At 33.8% G+C, this 18,743-nt stretch overlaps 1 protein-coding gene across 2 annotated transcripts in view; it reads left to right on the top strand.

The window, feature by feature from the left end:
- The window catches only part of ING3 (inhibitor of growth family member 3), a 36,880-nt gene extending 22,398 nt beyond the window's left edge, over positions 1–14,482 (top strand). For both annotated transcript variants that reach the window (XM_016213383.2, XM_087821048.1), the window contains 8 exons: positions 3,629–3,725; positions 5,318–5,389; positions 6,199–6,318; positions 6,702–6,859; positions 7,474–7,667; positions 8,976–9,168; positions 10,281–10,319; positions 12,033–14,482. In XM_016213383.2, the coding sequence (XP_016068869.1) occupies positions 3,629–3,725; positions 5,318–5,389; positions 6,199–6,318; positions 6,702–6,859; positions 7,474–7,667; positions 8,976–9,168; positions 10,281–10,319; positions 12,033–12,149 (990 nt within the window). In that variant the 3' untranslated portion in view covers positions 12,150–14,482. The remainder of the gene's footprint in view (positions 1–3,628; positions 3,726–5,317; positions 5,390–6,198; positions 6,319–6,701; positions 6,860–7,473; positions 7,668–8,975; positions 9,169–10,280; positions 10,320–12,032) is intronic.
- The last annotated feature ends 4,261 nt before the right edge of the window (positions 14,483–18,743 follow it).

The raw sequence follows: 18,743 nt of genomic DNA, 5'->3' as shown, positions 1-18,743 counted from the left end.
CGATGAATTTCAACTTAAAACCCTCTGGACCAAGTGCTCATTCCTAAAGGGTAAGATAGACATCTAAATTTTAGAATTTGACAGCATTGGGAACCATTCATTATGTAGAAACTTTTACAAGCTATATGTATTTAGTTCAGTTTGGGTCCATCAGTGATACATGAAAACTTGAATATTAAAACACTGGGAGAGTCAAAAGAGAATAAAGGATTACAGCTATGGAAAAATGTTACAGAATGAGGATTTTTTTGTTTCAGGCAGAGAGGCCAAGTGTAACTTAAATTTATCTTTATGAGCATGAATATGTTAAATAATATGGAGAGAATTTCCTTTGTCTCTGAAGTGGTCAGAAAAAGGATAACAGATTTAAAGTTAAGGCACTGATGATTGGGGTTATAGGGTATGACTTTCGACTTTAAGGAAACTTTTGTGGCCAGCATTTATTGACATTAAGTGGAGACAAATCAATAATTAGACTCTGGTCAGCTTTGTGTTAGGAATCTGTGGTCAATGGAAAATCTCAATTGGATCAGTACCCTCTTTGCTGCTATAAATCAGTCTTATGGAGTCAGGTGTGTGGGCTGGGGTCAGGTAACTTAGGTTCTTGCTTTGTCTGCAAACTGTGGGGCCCTTATGGTGATCAGTTAGAGTAGATGCTTTAACCATTCAGAATCATGTAGGTAGAGGGAATGCATTTTATAGATTATAGTCAAGTTTAATTAAGCTCTTATATTAGTTTAAATATAAATCAGAGATGGAAAGAATAATTTTCATGACTTACCAGAGAAATAATTTGATAATTGTGCTTAATACAAAGTATCCTGATGCTTTATAGCTTAAAATAAATATTGTGGTCAACTTACTTTCCAACTTCTAATTTGATTTAGTACAGCAGTGGTGAGTCTAAGAAAATTCTCATTAACTAATAATTGCTTATAATATTAATAAGTTCATAATATTTTTTACATACCAAGATTTAGGAATGATTGGAAGCTGTCTTACAAAGTTGCCCACCACAGTGTGGTTAAGGCTTTTCTGTGTTTGTTTAATTTAGTAATGAATTTGGGTTTTAGAGTTATTCATTCTTTGGGTTACATTGATTTTTTTTGAGCTATCTAGTATTGGAAATTCTCATCATTATTTTCCATGCATTCAGGTGTAATAAACCTTATCAGTACTGTCTTTCATATAGTAAAGCAATCTTAACTTCAGGGATGGAGTGAGTGAGGTGTGTATGTTGTCTTCATCTTACCCTAATCCCGCTTTCCCAACCAAGGTTCCAACACTCTGCCTCTCTATACTATACCTACTATAGGCCATAACCTACTTTACTTTCTTTCTCTCTAAGAATCCTGTTTGTCTTCCTGTCTCTTTATAGTCTAATTAATACTCCTTTCTCTGTCTATTTGAATACAATCCGTAGTTCACTAAAACATTCATGCTTCTTTTGTGTCTGTACTGCCCAGTGTTATATTTTTTCTTTTAGGTGCTACTTCTGACCCTTTTTCAGGGATTGCTTATTTGTTACAGCTAGGGTATAGATATATTTTAAACCTTTATTATACTAAAAATCTTATATAAATCTTGACTTGTTAGCTAAATTCTAATTACTATGAAGGCAGGGATTCTCTCATACTTCATGTATCCTCCAAGTAACCCAGGACCAAGCCCACAATAGAACTCAGTATTTATTAGTAGTATAATTGTAGGTAAGAAAGGTGGTGGATTAAATGGTCTTGGAATTTAAATATGAGTATTTTTTCTGATTTCCCTTGAGATTAAGTTTTGACAATGTAAAATATATTCTTGAATAACTGAGGTCTGTGTTCACACTTTATTTTGGAAAGGAGATTCCTTTAAAGGATGCTAAATTACCTGCAGGTTTTTGAATAGGAGCAAGTGTCCATAATGTGTGACTCTATAGGATTTTAAATATTGTAATTATAACTTGAACCAAGCTCTTAACAATAACTTATGTGTGAAGATGGAGGAATAATTCGGCTTTAAAATACTGAAAAATCACAAACCAACACCCCAATGGTTGCTGTTAATATACAAAATAAAAATAATAGGACAATATTGCTGTTTTTTCAAATTCAGTTCTTACTCTGAGTTAAAAAAAAAACAGTTGGCTTCTGCATAAACAAGTTCAGAGCACAATGTTAGCCATAAATGGTGAAACACAATTTATTACATATAGATCAGAGTTAAATCTCATTTCTGTAATGCATTATCTGTTGATTTGGGGAATGTTACTTAACCCCTGTGAACCTTAATTTCTTCTTTTGAAATAGAAACAGTAATAACTTATCTCAAAAGATAAGAGGGAGGGCTAGAAAAGATAGACCATCTAATGCACCAAGCACATTACCTGGTATCTAACACACACAAATTGTCTTTTGCTACTTTTCTTCCCTTTCCCCTTATTTTAGATATACATTATTTAATTGAAATTCTTACTTAAAGTTTTTGCTCTTATAATGTGTCATAGACATTTTGATATTTATAAGAAAGTTACTAATTATAACAATGATCCTGTGGCAAATTAGAGTTTGAAAAAAGAGGTTGTCAATAATGTAACATAGAATATTTTTCAAAGAATTCATGATTTTTTTGGTTTGACTTTAAAGTATTACATTTGATAAAATATTTAATATTAAGCTTAAAAAAATAAATGAAGGCTGTCCAGTGTAGCTCAGTGGTTAAGCATCTACCCATGCACCAGGATGCCGCTGGTTAGATTCCCAGTCAGAACACATGCCCAGGTTGCGGGCTCCATCCCCAGCAGGGGCATGCAGGAGGCAGCTGATCAATGTTGATGTGTCTGTCTCATCAATGTTTCTATCTCTCTCTCCCTCTCTCTTCCTCTCTCTCTAAAATCAATAAAAACTTATTTTTAAAAAATAAAAAATAAATGAAGACTTGTTGCTAGTTTGAGGTGTCATATAATTTTCTGAAATCAGTCAAAGGATTTCTAGGTGAATGAGAAAATAAAATTTACCACCCTTACAAGGGTAATAGTTTTACCAAAAAAAAACATTTTAACTAGGCTCTTTGGGGAATGGAATTCTCTGGCTAAAATCTCCTTTTGTTTCAACCCTTTCATAAATGTTTACAAGTATAATGGTCCATTTTCCTGCCTTAGAGATGTGTATGTATAGAATATCATAGCTTCTTTGGCTGTAGACTGAGGATCTTTCATTACTCATTCTAAATAACAATGATGTGGTATGGCAGTGTGGATGGCCTTGTTATAAATAGGATGAGATTAGGCTAAAAATAATCCAGGGCACACTATGAAAAGTTACTAGCCTTCCTGTGCTTCCCCTTCCCCCAAATCCCTAATATCATCTTTGCTTTAGTTTTTATGTCCACTTTTTTCAAACATTTTCTAACAAACTGCAATTATGCTTTCTTAAAACTTAAAATTTATTAAAGGGGACTTGGGAGATTATTTAGCCAGCTTCCTCATTTTATAGATTAAAAACCTGAGGTATAGGTTAATTGATCTGCTAACGGATGCAAAACAGATTCATTAACAGAAACAAAGATGTAGTTTTCCTCATTGAACTGACACTTTAATAGGGTCCCAAATTTTGGTGGTTATCTTTGATCTTCTTTGAAACAGGTAGATCGACACTTGAGAAAGCTGGACCAGGAACTGGCTAAGTTTAAAATGGAGCTGGAAGCTGATAATGCTGGAATTACAGAAATATTAGAGAGGCGTAAGTAAAATTTACAGTTTTCCATCAATGTTGGACAGTATGTATGCAAATCACTGAGGAGACACTTGACCCACAGAGACTTCTCAGATCCTGCACTTCCCGTGGATGGTGGCAACCAGTCGGAGATCTTGGACCTTGGCAGTTCCAACTGTTTGAGTCATGGAAATGCATAGAGATAACAGGATATTCATTCACTCACTATGAAAATAACATATTAAGTCATTCCATTTTTTAATATGCATATATGCTAGTAAGATGAGTAGTAAGAACAAAACAGTCTTTCTAAACTTTCTTGTATCAGCAAGAAGCCATTTTAATATTTCTTTGCAAGGCTCAACTTGATCTCTTGCTGTAGTTTACCCTTATCACTTCTTGGATTTAACTAAGGAGACTTCCCAAAAATGGAGATGTGAGCTTTTTTTCTTTAACTAATTTAGCATTTCTTCCAACCTAAATAGATAATGTCCATAAAAGCATATAGTGTGGTGCTAAGCCCACAGTAGATATCTGATATATATTAGTGAACAAAATCAGAATTATGGCTGATTTCTACTAGAATTTAGTTAAAGGATTCAAACATCTTTTTTTCTTGATGTATTTCAGTGTCAAGAACATGTATATATTTCTACACACACACAGGAAAGGTTTCTTTACAGAGTTAGGTTATTTATCTCTGTTAATATACTCTGTTGATATACTTCTGTCAACTAGAGAAGCAGCCAGGTACAAATCCATCTTGGTATCTATAGTTGTATTTTGTATTCAAAAGTGGATCCATCAATTTAGATGTTCATCTAATTTGTTTGTGATACTTTTATTCTGGGGGAACCCTATCTGAAGATAATAAGTATTTTGAGACAAAATAAAATATCTTTTAGTTGCTTTTATTATTATTTTTTTTGACATGCTGTAATAGCTGTGAGTAACGATAATTCATGCCTATTCAGTACTTCAGGAAGGTTCATGAAGCATCCTCATAAGGATACAGACAAATGAAACTAAATTAGATAAGATATAAAAACTGTTCCACACTATGCCGTGCCACAATTTCATCTCAAGGGATCAAAATAAACCCAGAATATTTCTTTAAAAATATTTTAAAGCTTGGCAGTGGAGAGTCTATGTTTCCCTTTCCACAGTACTATCTTATGTCATTTTAATGATTAAAGAATTTTCTTTAGTATAATAATGTCCCATTGCTTAATAGTTTAGGATCTCCCATGGAAAAGTCTTCAACTCAGTAAAACTAGGTTGAGTTTTTCAGCTCTTATCAGTAATGGAGTTACAATATCCATTCATCCACTTATGTGGTACCTACTGTCATGAGTTCCCTTATTAGATATTAGCATGCCTTGACCTGTTTTGTATTTAAGATGACTATTGAGAAATGGGTTACTTATTGTTTACAGAAAGTATGAAATTGGTTCAGGATAAAATTGGCAATATTTGACTAAAATGATACAGGCATATGCATCAGAGTTTGCTAGTTCTCTGCTAGGTGAGGGTACACAGTACCTGTAGTTGATTGACATGTAAAGTTCTGTGGTGACAGTTAATGGCAATGAATCCCTGTGCCTTTTTTTCTCTTTCAGGATCTTTGGAGTTAGATACTCCTTCACAGCCAGTGAACAATCACCATGCTCATTCACATACTCCAGTGGAAAGTAAGTTTAGTTTAGTGCAAATAAAATTTTAAATACAATTAAAAACTCACGTTACCTGTATATTCTCTTTTATTAGAGCTACCCAACTGATTGTAAAATAAGTATCTTTCCCTTCTTTTTATTAGATATATAGTTTTCATTGCAATTATTGGCAGACTTCTCTTCTTCACTTGGGAAAAGCATATTTGATTTGGAAATGGGGAATCTGTTTTTCCCTAGAATCCATACAGGAAGAGTGTGTGGTACTAAGGACAGCATATACTTCCTACATACAAATACCTGATTCTCTCTCGGGAGTGTTACAACTTAGCTAAATAATAAAGTACTTAATGACAGGCTCTTTGTATTTTTCATTCTTGCTTCTCAGTGCTTAGTCTACTGTTTGGCATATAATAAAGTTTCATTTAGTGACTGAATGGTTAGTCAGGTGGCTTGATAACTATTTGCATTTTTTGACAGATCAATTTGACATGAAAGAAGGGTTGATTGAAAACTTATCTAAATTGTAGATAATGTTTTCACAACAGAATTTCCCTTGTGCTACATGTGAAACCATTGTGTATCATGGATTATCTTCAATACTTTGCTACTGAAGTGGGATTTTTTTTAAATGTCTAAGCAGTCAGCTCTTGATAAAACATGTGGCACACAGAGTTCTGCTTGTCCTGTCTTCTAAGAAAACATAATGTTCTGTATTTCATGAGGAACTCAGATCATAACTGTACCAGTTTATAACTAGATGGAAGTATTATGCCTTGTCCATAGTTCTCTAAAGTTAAAAAACACATGGATTCTTTATTTATATGCAGAAAGAAAGTATAACCCAACTTCTCACCATACGACAACAGATCATATTCCTGAAAAGAAGTTTAAATCTGAAGCTCTTCTATCTACCCTAACATCAGATGCCTCTAAGGAAAATACACTAGGTAAGTATATTTCTTAAATATGATTGGTTGCTTTTGCTTATTTGTGTTAAATTAAGGGGAAATGAAAGCATTCAGGGTTAATGAATCATACAGATTCTTTACCTGGTTAAAGTCTACATAAGGAAAAAGAATAAAAAGGAAAAATATGACATGAAAATTTTATAGTTACATGAAAATTTTAAATTAATGATTATATCTGTGGTGAGAAATGTATGTTTTTTTGTTATTTCTGGTATCAAAAGCAGTTTTATTTACGTTAACATATTACATTGTTACTGTGTGGATAAGTCTGAAATGTGTTATATTATTAAAGTCAGAACGCTTACTTAAACACACATTATGTTTTCTCTGACCATTTCTATTTATTCTTTAATTCTACACAGGTTGTCGAAACAATAATTCTACAGCCTCTTCCAACAATGCTTACAATGTGAATTCCTCCCAGCCTCTGGCGTCCTATAACATCGGCTCATTATCTTCAGGAACTGGTGCAGGGGCAATTACCATGGCAGCAGCTCAAGCAGTTCAAGCTACAGCTCAGGTGAAAAAAGGAAAAGGTTTGGGAATACAGTGTTTAGTTTTGTTCAAAATATTGGCAAACTGTAGTAGAAACAAATGGGTGTGAACAGAAAGTTTTCTTAATTGTATAGTTTCATTTTAAATCATAGTTTTATGATATCTGACACTTTATTTAGTGAAATGAACATGTAGAAGTTACTTGATTGATAATGAAAAGTAAAAAAATATATTCATACAACCTCATGCAGATTCCTTCTCACAATAATTGCTCATGATGTCCATATTCTTGACCTGCTAGAATTATCCTAGCACCTGCTAGGATACTATTTGTTTCTCTCTGCCAGTTCCAGGGCTTTCTCTCTAGCATCAGAACTCAGGTTGCCTTGAATTGATTCACTTCTGTACAGTTTGTCTCCATTCCAAATTAAGTTACCGATCCTGTAGTTACTCCATAACTGTGTAAAAACTGATTCTAAATTCTTTATATAAAACAGCTTAAAACTACAGTGATGAAAATGGTTTAAACAAAATAAAGTAGTATTGGTTAAACCAAAATGATCTTGTAACTAGTAACACCTGAGAAAGAAAATCTACATATTTATGTATATTAATACTATCAATGAATGTCTATTCAAGATGAAAGAGGGCCGAAGAACATCAAGTTTAAAAGCCAGTTATGAAGCATTTAAAAATAATGACTTTCAGCTGGGAAAAGAATTTTCAATGCCCAGGGAAACAGCTGGCTATTCATCGTCTTCAGCACTTATGACTACGTTGACACAGAATGCCAGTGCAGCAGCTGCAGACTCACGGAGCGGGAGAAAGAGCAAGTAAGTCTTACCGTCACAGGAGCTCTGTACCTTGACCAAGTGTGCAGTCAGCGTGGCATCCACTGGGCTTTCATATGGTAAACAAAGGCAGCATATAAGGGATCAGGGTGAACTTTGGAGAGGTAGAAGACGTGACGTGGTCATTGACACTGCCATACTCTGAAGGGGTGAAGTCTTTAAAAAGGGTTAAGATTCTTTAATTTTTCTAGATTCTTAAATTGGTAAATTATTTCTGTTTACTTTCTTTTGTTCATTAGAATAAACCATTTTATGAAACTTTCTTCATTTATAACCCCTTATTTTGTCATGTGTTTTAGGTAAATTAATACATAAAATACAAATTATATTGGGAATTTTTTGTTTTTAAATAAGATTCTTCATTTTGATTAAGAACAAGGTGTCTTAATTCTTGGTCTTATATCCCCAAAATTGAAATTATGAAAGTATCTCTAGATTTTATATGTGACACTCTTAGGATGTATGAACTTTAAATATGAAAATGTAATGATATTTGGCAATGTCTGTCCTAAGTACCTGCATATGCTAGGTGTTCATACATAATGAAAGTTCTGGCTAGGCCTACAGAATTAGTTACCTAATTGTATTATAATCTTTTAATGTATTCTATTTTTGCGAGCAAGTCCCTAAAAGAACGATCAATGTAGAATTACCACAAAAGTGCTAAGTATTTTAAAAGTTAATTCATCTTATTGACCCAAATTTATTATAACTGCTGGTGATAAATTTCTGTGTTTTAAAAATTTAATTAGCATACAGATAATGGTAAATTTCTTGTGAATTTTAAAACTCTTGGTTTTCTGTCCTGCACTGGTAAGTATTCACACATTGGTTGACGGTCATGATCATTTTCACCAAATGCTTTTGTATATATATTTGTGTTTTAGATTTTGATGAAGAGTATTCAGTGTGCTTAAAAATACAAAGACTGTCTGTAAGGGAGCCATAACTAATACTAATTCTTAAAGGTATTGCCTGCAATTTAAGTCAATAGTAAATAGTAACTGATTAAAAAATTGTTTTAAAAACTTTGAAATATTTTGAAAAAATTTTCTTTTGAATGCCTTTATTCTCCAGAGAACAAAAAATGTCAAACAAAAATAAACCATTATGAAAAATGTTGCTCTTTGTTGTTCTAAACAATTTTGCTTTTAAATCTGTTTTAACAGATTAATTTGGTCTTAAACATTAATTTATACATTGGATTTCATTTCATACCACTTTTATTTAGGAGTTATTCTCAGCTAACTTTTGGATGCTGAGCAAATAAAACTGACACTATTTTTTCAGAAACAACAACAAGTCTTCAAGCCAGCAGTCCTCCTCCTCCTCCTCCTCCTCTTCCTTGTCGTCATGTTCTTCATCGTCAACTGTCGTACAGGAAATCTCTCAACAAACAACAGTAGTACCAGAATCTGATTCAAATAGTCAGGTTGACTGGACTTACGACCCAAATGAACCACGATACTGCATTTGTAATCAGGTAAAAGTCTGGCATATGTCTATAAAAGCATAGTCTGAACAAACTGGGAAAAAGAGCAATTTCATTTTTTTTAGGTGCTATTTTTACTCCAGTTAAAATACCCTTGCTTTTTTTTTGTTTTGTACAATTTTCTCCTGCTTATAAAAATAATGTTTGTTGGAAATACAAAGAGTATAAAGAAACATGTATGTCAACCATAATCTCAGCCCTCAGATGTAACCTGTAACTAAACATTTTGATGGACCACTACTATATACCCCACACGCATATACTGCCTTAGTCCGCCCCTGTTGCCATAATAGTATACCACAGACTGCATGGATTAAAGAGCAGAAGTTTATTTCTCACAGTTCTGGAGATTGGGTAATCCATGACGAAGGTGCTGGTGATTCTGTTCCTGGGTTAAGGAAGAATATCCTGTAAAAACCTGGGCAATATAAGTAGGCCACATAAAGAACAAAATCAGACTCACCCACAATTTCTCTTCCATAACTCTAAAAACTATAAGTTGATGAAGTACATATGTAGAGCTTTGAGGGAGAAATCTGAGTGTCCCCCAAAGAAATTGTTACCCAAAGGAGTTATTGTTTATGTGCATAGAATCAGAAAGTATGCCATCTAGTTACCCTTTTCTGAAAAATTATTCAGTCCATTGAGAACTTCAGTGAATTCAAGAATTAGGAACAGCAAAAAGAAAAATGAAAAAGGACATATAATAAATAATAAGTTTAGAAGTTTCAATGAAATGGACTGTTGACTGCTAAAATATAAATGACCTAACATGACAAAAAAACAACACTTAAGTAGGTGAGTAACCAAAAAAGAAACTTAAAGTCTTTACAAAAGGAAACACCCAGAAAGGTGACTCCCACGGCGAGGTGATTTTAGGAGCAAGTTCTTTCATGCTTTCAAAGAGCACATAATTTCTGTGCATCTCTGTGCCCCTGTAAAGTCTTTTTTAGAAAAAATATATGAGCTTTAAATCTGTATACCCTCTTTCTTATTGTGGTTGTATATTCAGTGTATTTCTATTTTCTAACAGTATCATAAACAATTAATTTGGATGTAGGTGCTTATTATATAGTTATAATAAGACTGTTTTTTTAAACTAGGTATCCTATGGTGAGATGGTGGGCTGTGATAACCAAGATGTAAGTATTAAATTTTTCTATTTAGGAATGAAAAAAATCACATATTATTACTTGAATATTTTTATTTACTATGTCTTTCAGTCTAAGAAAACAGTTTGCAGTTATGTTAATTATGTCATATTAATGCTAGAATATTCCTCTCCAAAATAGGATAGTGTCCATTAATGTGTTCCCTAACTTTTAAAGATAATTTTATGGTTTTATGCAGATATTTCTCAAAAACATGTTATGTTGAATGAAAATTAGAAATACCCCCCTTCCCCTCTGCTAAAGAATATTGTGTTTACTAGAATCCAGTTCACTTATCACAATGAAGAATTGGAACTCAAAAACAGTATATTCTTTCAAGAAGCATGATGCTCAGGTGAAGGGTGGGAATGTTGAGGATCTAATGTGAGATTATTTTCCTCCCATTAGTGTAGTATGTCCTGCTCTACTCTACAGGTGTCAACTGATATAAAAAAAATCACTCCTGATATAAAAAATAAAAGGTTTGAAATTGCTCTTTCTTTTGAAAGCTTAATTTTGGTCAAAGATACGCTTTTATTGAATGCTGAGAATATGTTTGTTTAGTAATTTCCACTCCCTCCTTACTTTCATATAACTCTTGTCCATTTTTTACTCCAAAGGGGTAACAACTCTGAATTCTATAGAAATCCTACTCAAGAATGTCCGGATACTAAGAGATTTAAATTTTTTAACAACGTGAAGATTGAGCAGGGTTGGCTAGGTGCATTAAAATTTGGACTTTCCCTGACCTGACGGTCCCAAAAACTTGTTCACATAGAGAAAGACCCTCCTTCTACTTCCTTCTTTAGAATCGCTTGTGAGCTGTTTGTGATTATTGTAATACAACATTGCCCAAACAGTTAAAGAACACCATTGGAAACTGTCCTCTGGGCAGTTAGTGGAAATGATGAATAAGAGTTCAGTGAATGCTCTGTCATATTCTGATCTCCCTCATTCCCAGTTACACTCATCTGAACGCTAAGATTTTCTATGGAAGTGTAGAACTGCCTACTATATTGCAGAGTACAGTACTTTTCCTCTGCATATCTATGAATGGGTATACCCAAAAGGGAAAACCAGGGCATTCCTTTGTCTTTAATTACAAGTAGCTCCTTGGGAGTGAATAAGGCTGAATATTAAATACATCTTTATGGATTTCAGAGAGAGGAAAGGAGAAGGAGAGAGAGAGATAGAAACATCAATGAAGAGAGAGTCATTGATCAGCTGCAGCCGCACCCCGGGCATGTGCCCTGACCGGGAATTGAACCCCGATCACCTGGATCCTAGGTCAACTCTCAACCGCTGAGCCACACCCGGCTGGGCGAGGCTGAATATTAAGTAAAATCTTTGAAATACATTTACTTTCTACATAAGAGGCCCATTCTCACTTCTTCTTGTCTTTAAAACTTAGCATCAACTTACTCTCCAAGAAAATGAAAATTAGTGAATTTTAGTTAATTATTTAGGATTATGGGAATAGATTACACAAACCTCAGTTAACAAAGATGCATAATTTTTCTGTGTCTCTCTTTCCTCATCTCTGAAGCTTGTTCAGTTGGATCATTTGATTTATAAATCAGCTTCTAGATCTAAACATTCTGTTTCCATTAATCTAATTAATATTTGGTCTAATGGACACATTTTAATATACTCCCTAATCTTTAAAGGAACTAAAGATGACTTCTTTGCAATTTTGCTTTCTAGTGTCCTATCGAATGGTTCCATTATGGATGTGTTGGACTGACAGAAGCACCAAAAGGAAAATGGTACTGTCCACAGTGTACTGCTGCCATGAAGAGGAGAGGCAGTCGGCACAAATAAAGGTTTTCATTTCATTTGAGAAAGAATAAAACTTCAATTAAACATTTTATATAGGACTTTAAAAAAGAAGAAAGAGAAGATACAGTGCATTTCCAGGCAACCACTTAAAGGATTTACATAGACAATCCTGTAAGATCTTGAACTTGAATTTTATGGGTTGTATTTTAATAATGTAAGTAAATTATTTATGCACTCCTGGTGTGCTATGAATATTATTCCAGTTAGCCTTGGATTATTTCAGTGGCCAACATATGCAGACATTTGTATTCCTCAGCCATTTTCATAAAGTAATGGGCATTCTATAATTTAGACTTCAAAGAATTCCAACGATGAAGATTTTAAGAAAAGTATTTTATATTCAACAGGTATGTTCTGCTGCATGTACTGTACTCCAGAGCTGTTTATGTAACACTGTATATAAATGGTTAAAAAAAAAGTTAGTGCTTCTAAAAAGCATTTATGATAATGGTTTTTTAAATGCCTTTATAATAAGCTTTGTTTCTTTGTGAAGCTACATTCAGCAGGCTGAAGGAAATGGTTCATGTGATAAAGTGAGCTGGTGTCCTCTAGAGTACCTGGGTACATAAACAGAAACTCCTGTAGTTAAAAACGAATCTGTGCCATTAGTCTTTATATGTTTCTACATCCAGACAGAGTGCAGTTCATGAGGGTGGGAGGGGAGGGGCCGAAGGGAAAAGGGTATTAAAGTGATACATTTTTATACCAAATGTGTTTATTTTTTTGTGCAAGTAATCCTTAAAATTGGAATTGTATTAGGTGTTAAAATAAAGTTTTTAAAAAATTATTTGTATTTATACTTTACACACTTAATGAAAATTTCTCAATTACAATTAAATTCCAGTTTTCATAATCTAGAAAAGACTGAGGCCCAGGACACAGAAAGCTGTTTAATCTGTGATTTCTTTAATAATACTTAGAATTTGTGATGTGAAAATAAGGGAAAGACATTTTTAATGTAAATTTGAAATGCAAATGTATTTTTTTAGATCATCTCTCTGGCTTTTCCTTCAGTTGGAGGGACATGAAAGAAGTCTAATTACAGCAGATAAAATGAAAATAATGGTTATAGATGTTTCACTTGTGGCAGCGTGGCCAGTTTAAGTAAAGCAGCCCACTGGATTGGAGCTTAAAATTCATTTCTATTTTTTATTTTACCACATGCTGGTATGACAGTTAATTCAAATTTTTAATAACTGGGCATTATTAAACTAGGGTGATGCTAGCTGAAGGAAGTCTCTAAAGCACTTCTAAGGTTTTATTCTATAGGTGCTATTCAAATTGTAAATTCTGCATTCTATGGAGTCAGGTCGGTAGAAAAAATCCTTAAAGCTTTTAAAATACTTATATCATATTTTTTATATCAAAACTTACTGGGTCCATCAGAGTTTTGCTTTAATGAAAACTATTTATGAGTCTCTTAGAACCTATTCAGAAAACTGTGAAATCTATGCAATGCTACCCAAAGGGTATGAGTTAGATAGGGGATTTCAAAGGTCTCTTCCAGCTTTGCCATTCCACAATTCTGAGCTGCTGCAGTCTGATTTTATAACTGGACAGCCCTTAAAGCTAAGTTTGGTTCATTTGTTAGTTATCATGATTTCATAGTATCACAAGTGTCATGATTTGTTGGTACTCAGTATTTCATGGAGATTTTATAAACCTTTAAGAAATAATATATAATGTAGTATTCCATTAGCCTATCAGCATGTTGCCTGGAGATGCTTAGTGTTTAATGTTCTAATTATATATAATGATTTTTCAAAACTTATTTGTATCATAGGAATTGGTCAAAGGATAAAGCCTTAAATACAGCCTTATTTTAAGAGAACGTTCCTTGTCAGAATCAGGAACATCGCTATTTCCAGCTGCTACAGCCCTTTTCAGTATGTGAATTCCACTGCTTACCAAATCACTCAGAAAACATTTTGACAAATCTTAAACTCAAAGATAGAATATTTTATGAAGCATGTATAAAGAAGAAAACCAAAACTTTGTGCAGTTATTTAATAATGGGCGGAACCTGTTAATATCTCATATAGCCAGACGTGGAACTACCTCATCAAAAAAAATGTAGCCAACTATTAGTATTCATTATGACATTTACACCAAGGGGTATAATGAGTGTTTTTGGTATTACAAAATACACATTCAGAATCTTCGTTGTACAAAACTCGTGTAACAATTGGTGGCACCTAAAAATACAAATGTGGGTTCACAGTTTATAGGTGGTGGAAATTGAGGCCTTACTGCTGTGGAGTGTATATCAAAATGTTCATGGTAACACACTTGAAGCAATAAATGGCTTAATTAAATGCCTAAATGAAGCTGAGTGTTTGATAAACATACAATCATTCTTTTTAAGGACAGTTAATTTTTTTGCTCTTTTCTCCTTTAAAGCAAATTCCATATATTTTAGATTTTTAGCAATCTTAGGCTTGTGCGACGTTAGTGCCCTTTGTCCTTAGACCTCATAAATGGTCTCCTTGATATAATTAATTAATTCAATCTTAGAAAAATAAATGTCCAGTATACTTGGTTTGGAAGGAGTAAGGTAATCTTTGAATGTGTAGACATTGTAGAATATAGACATTCAACTCTCACATGTTAAAAAAGAAATCTTTCAACAGATGGGCTTTTAGTGAAAAAGTACCCTAAAAAATGTTTGTAATTTTACAAACATTAAGCACCTAAATGTTGAAGATACAAAAATAAAGGGGTGTGTGTGTGTTTGTTGTTCCTGTGGGTAGTGGGAAGGACAGACGTGTTTACAAACAGTTGCAGTATTTTGATACATGCTAACGTATGGGTATAGCCAGCGCTCTGGGGACACTGGCAGACTTCACATAGGAGGTTTCATTTGAACTGATTCCTAAAGACAGATAAGTAGGGACAATTTTCAAGGCAGAAGAGGTTATTCAAGAGCACATATGTTCTGGGAACTTAAAAGTAGTCAGAAATAGGTGGACATGGGGTAGAGAGATGTGTCAGGTCAGGGAATGAAGCCAGAAGCTGAGCGAGAGTCTTTTCAGGAAGAACATTTTACACTGTGCCATGGAATCAATTGTTAATAGGAATAGTGGTGACATTTACTTACTGTTGGTTAGATACATTATATTACTGTTTATCTTAACAGTTTAATCAAATAATAGCATTTTTAAAATATTTTTTATTGACTTTTAGAGAGAGAGGAAGGGAAGGAGAGAGAGAAACATTGATGTGAGAGCAAAACATCAATGGGCTGCCTCCTCCACGCCCCCTACCGGGGATTGAACTCACAGCCTGGGCATGTGTCCTGATCGGGAACTGAACCGACACTCTTGGTGCATGGTATGACACCCAACCAACTGAGCCACACCAGCCAGGGCAGCATTTTTTTAATTAAGATTATAAAATAGGATGACAATAGTTCATTAGTCTATAACTTGGAAATATTTTTTAAATTCTAAATTTAAGTTAATCTTTTCTCCCATATCTTGAAACTCTACAAATTAGAATTGCTAGTCAAGATTTTTAGATTTTCTTTTTTAGATAATAAAATCTAAAATACTCAAAACAGACTGTGTTTTCTGACCCAGGATCTTAATATTCATGATTTTATTCTGCTACAGAGAATTAAGTTAAAGCTTAAAGTTAGGAACTAACTTCAGGGTTTGTTGTTATTTTAATTAAAGTTTCACATAGGAAAGAGGTATATTCCCGCTGGCTATTTACATTTTAAGGTAGTAAATCATGTATACCTTGTAAGTCAATATCTAAACTAATAAGTTATTAGTGACTTCGACATACTAAAATGTTTTTTGAAAGAAATTTAATTTCTTAAATTCTTCAGAGCCATATGATTCAATTTTTAGTTAATTGATAGCCACTTCTCATTTTCTTTACTGATGACAAAAGAGATATTATAATCGTTCATTTTCCTGCTGCCTATTAACAATCAGAAACCATCGTGGGAGGAAGTGACGATGGGGAATGTGTATGCTTGTGTGCGTGTTGCTTCTCTCATTCCCATTCCTAATTGCCTGTGGTAATGAATAAGAAGAGTTTTCCTTAGGAAAGTGTAAGTGCTGGTCTCCAATGATGAACTAACTTAAACATTCACAAATTTAGCATCAGTTGTAGGGAAAAGCAGTGGTCATATTTTAATTATTTTTGCATTGTTAAATCTACCCCAGTAGAGGGACCCTCCATGTTGAAAATAAGAACAATTGTAGTAGGTACCAAGTTACTTTAAAAAGTTTTCTAGATTAAATGCCATACAAGGGACCAGCCAGTAATATTTCCAAGTAACTCTGAACATAAATGTGAGTTGTTCATTAGAGTGATTTACTAATACTATAACAAGTTAGTAGAAAGTTTTAGTATGACTCCCCCATGTTCATATCCTTGAAGCATTTATGTATTTATCTTTAATATGACAGATGACTATTTTCTTGAATGAGTTTCCCAGGTGTGCCAAAAGATGTTCTCACTTCACCAATTGTTAATATTTATAAATGTTTAAAAAAGAGTCCAGTTATGTTGAAAACAAGAAAAAACTAAGCTGATATATCAGAGATCATATGGTTTAGGTATAGAGGTAATCTTTTGACTTTATGTGGTATACATGTGACCAAAACACCATACTTTGTCAAAGAATGTTTTCCTCTTATCACCCAGATTAGCTAAATGAATGCCAGCCTTCATTAGACTGATAAGACAAAACCTATCCACATCCCATTCCCCCATTACACACATTAATTTTTTTAGGAAGCAAATTTAATGCTGTAAACATTCAAAATACCTTTTCTGAAAACAAAAATGGATGACTGCATTGTGATTGCATTTAAAAAAGAAACAGGCTAAATTGTGTGTCTTTCTTAAGCAATTTTAAAAGTGTATTATTCCAAGGATATTGCAGATCTCCAAAAAAGACAAATGAGATTTCTAATTGAGTAAAAGAACATAATTTGATACTATATGACAAAAGAAAGCTTTGTTCATGTTTTATATATTGATTGATAAAAACTTAGGAATTTTGGCTTTACAGCAAGGTATACGTGTCCTAAAGAAAGTAAAAAATAACTCATTGGATTAAATATTTGCCATTCTACCTGTGTGCTCACTGCTTGAAGTAAGTAGTTTGTCTTGTCTGTATATCTATCATCTGTTTGCCTTTTAGAATGTATGTGTAAATATATGGGTGTGTATATGTGTATGTATACATATACATATATTTATATATGTATATAAAGTCTTTTAGAGGATGCAAATCTTAAAAGCAAATTTGAGAAACTTAAAGGAGATTATAAGCACAAAGTTGCATTTGTTTGGGGAGGCAGTATAATTACACATTCAGAAGTGGTTAAAATCCCAATGTCATTGCCACAAACTGCTCAAATATTCACTATTCTAATTTAAGTAACAGACGATCTTAGCCACAAACAAAAATTGTGCAACAATAATTCCTTTGGTTAAATTTCAGTTTCCCAACCTCAGACTATTGACGTTTTGTTCCAAATGATTCTTTGTTGTGGAGGTGCTTCCCTTGGCACCTGCATACTAGATGTCTGTAGCAGCCCCCCACCCTCAAGTTGTGACAACCAAAAATGTCTCTAAACATTGCCAAATGTGTTCTGGGGAACAAAATTGTCCCACTGGGTTAAATGTTACCAAGATGTGAAATACTTCTTATGGGAAAACGGGAATAATATGGAAAATATTTGAATTAATGACATGTAGACCTCAACAAATATGAATTGTTAAATTGCAGAAAGCCCTGGCAGGGTAGCTCAGTTGGTTAATGTCGTCCCAATACACCAAGGTTGCAGCTTCAGTGCGCAGTCAGGGCACATGCAAGAATCAGCCAAGGAATGCATAAATAAGTGGAACGACAAATCAATGTTTCTCTCTCCCTCTCTCTCTCAAATCAAAACTAAAAATTTATTTTTAATCACTCACAGGAAGACACTAGGTGCCACAAGAGTATGGAGATAAATAAAATAGTTCTGTAAAGAGATATAAGTACACTAGTAACTAAAATACAGTACAGAACATAATAATAGTAAATTTGGTACTGATGCAAGCAAATTTAAAATGCTTATAAAGTGAGGACGCTGTGAAAAATTAGCAATGTGACCAGTTGAGAAGTGTGAAGAGCTAGAGAGTGTACAGTAGGTCCTTAAATAGCATCGTTTTGTTTCACCTCATTTGGTTATAATGATAAGAAATAAAATCGATTCTTGGTTGGGCCAGTTTGTGCGAAGTTTGTACATTCTCCCCATGTCTGTGTGGGTTTTCTTCAGAGACTTCAGTTTCCTCCAACATCACAAAGATGTGCACTTGAGGTGAGCTGGTGTGTCCACACTGTCCAATCTGAGTGAGTGTGGTGGGTGTGAGTGGTTTGCTATGGGAGGACATCCTGTCCAGGGTGGGTTCCTTCCTTGTGCCTTGAACTGCTGGGATCAGCTAGTTGGAAAATCATTATCTTACTTGTTTTTATTAATCTTTTTTTTTTTTTTTTTTTTAATGCTCACCTAAGGACATGCTTAGAGAGAGGAAGGGAGACAGAGAGAGGGAGAAAGAAACATCGATCGG

Source organism: Miniopterus natalensis, chromosome 10 (genome assembly GCF_054644295.1).
Source record: "Miniopterus natalensis isolate mMinNat1 chromosome 10, mMinNat1.hap1, whole genome shotgun sequence".
NCBI lineage: Eukaryota > Metazoa > Chordata > Mammalia > Chiroptera > Miniopteridae > Miniopterus > Miniopterus natalensis.
The sequence above is the reverse complement of the archived record's forward strand: the minus strand, read 5'-3'. Positions and strand labels throughout refer to the sequence as shown.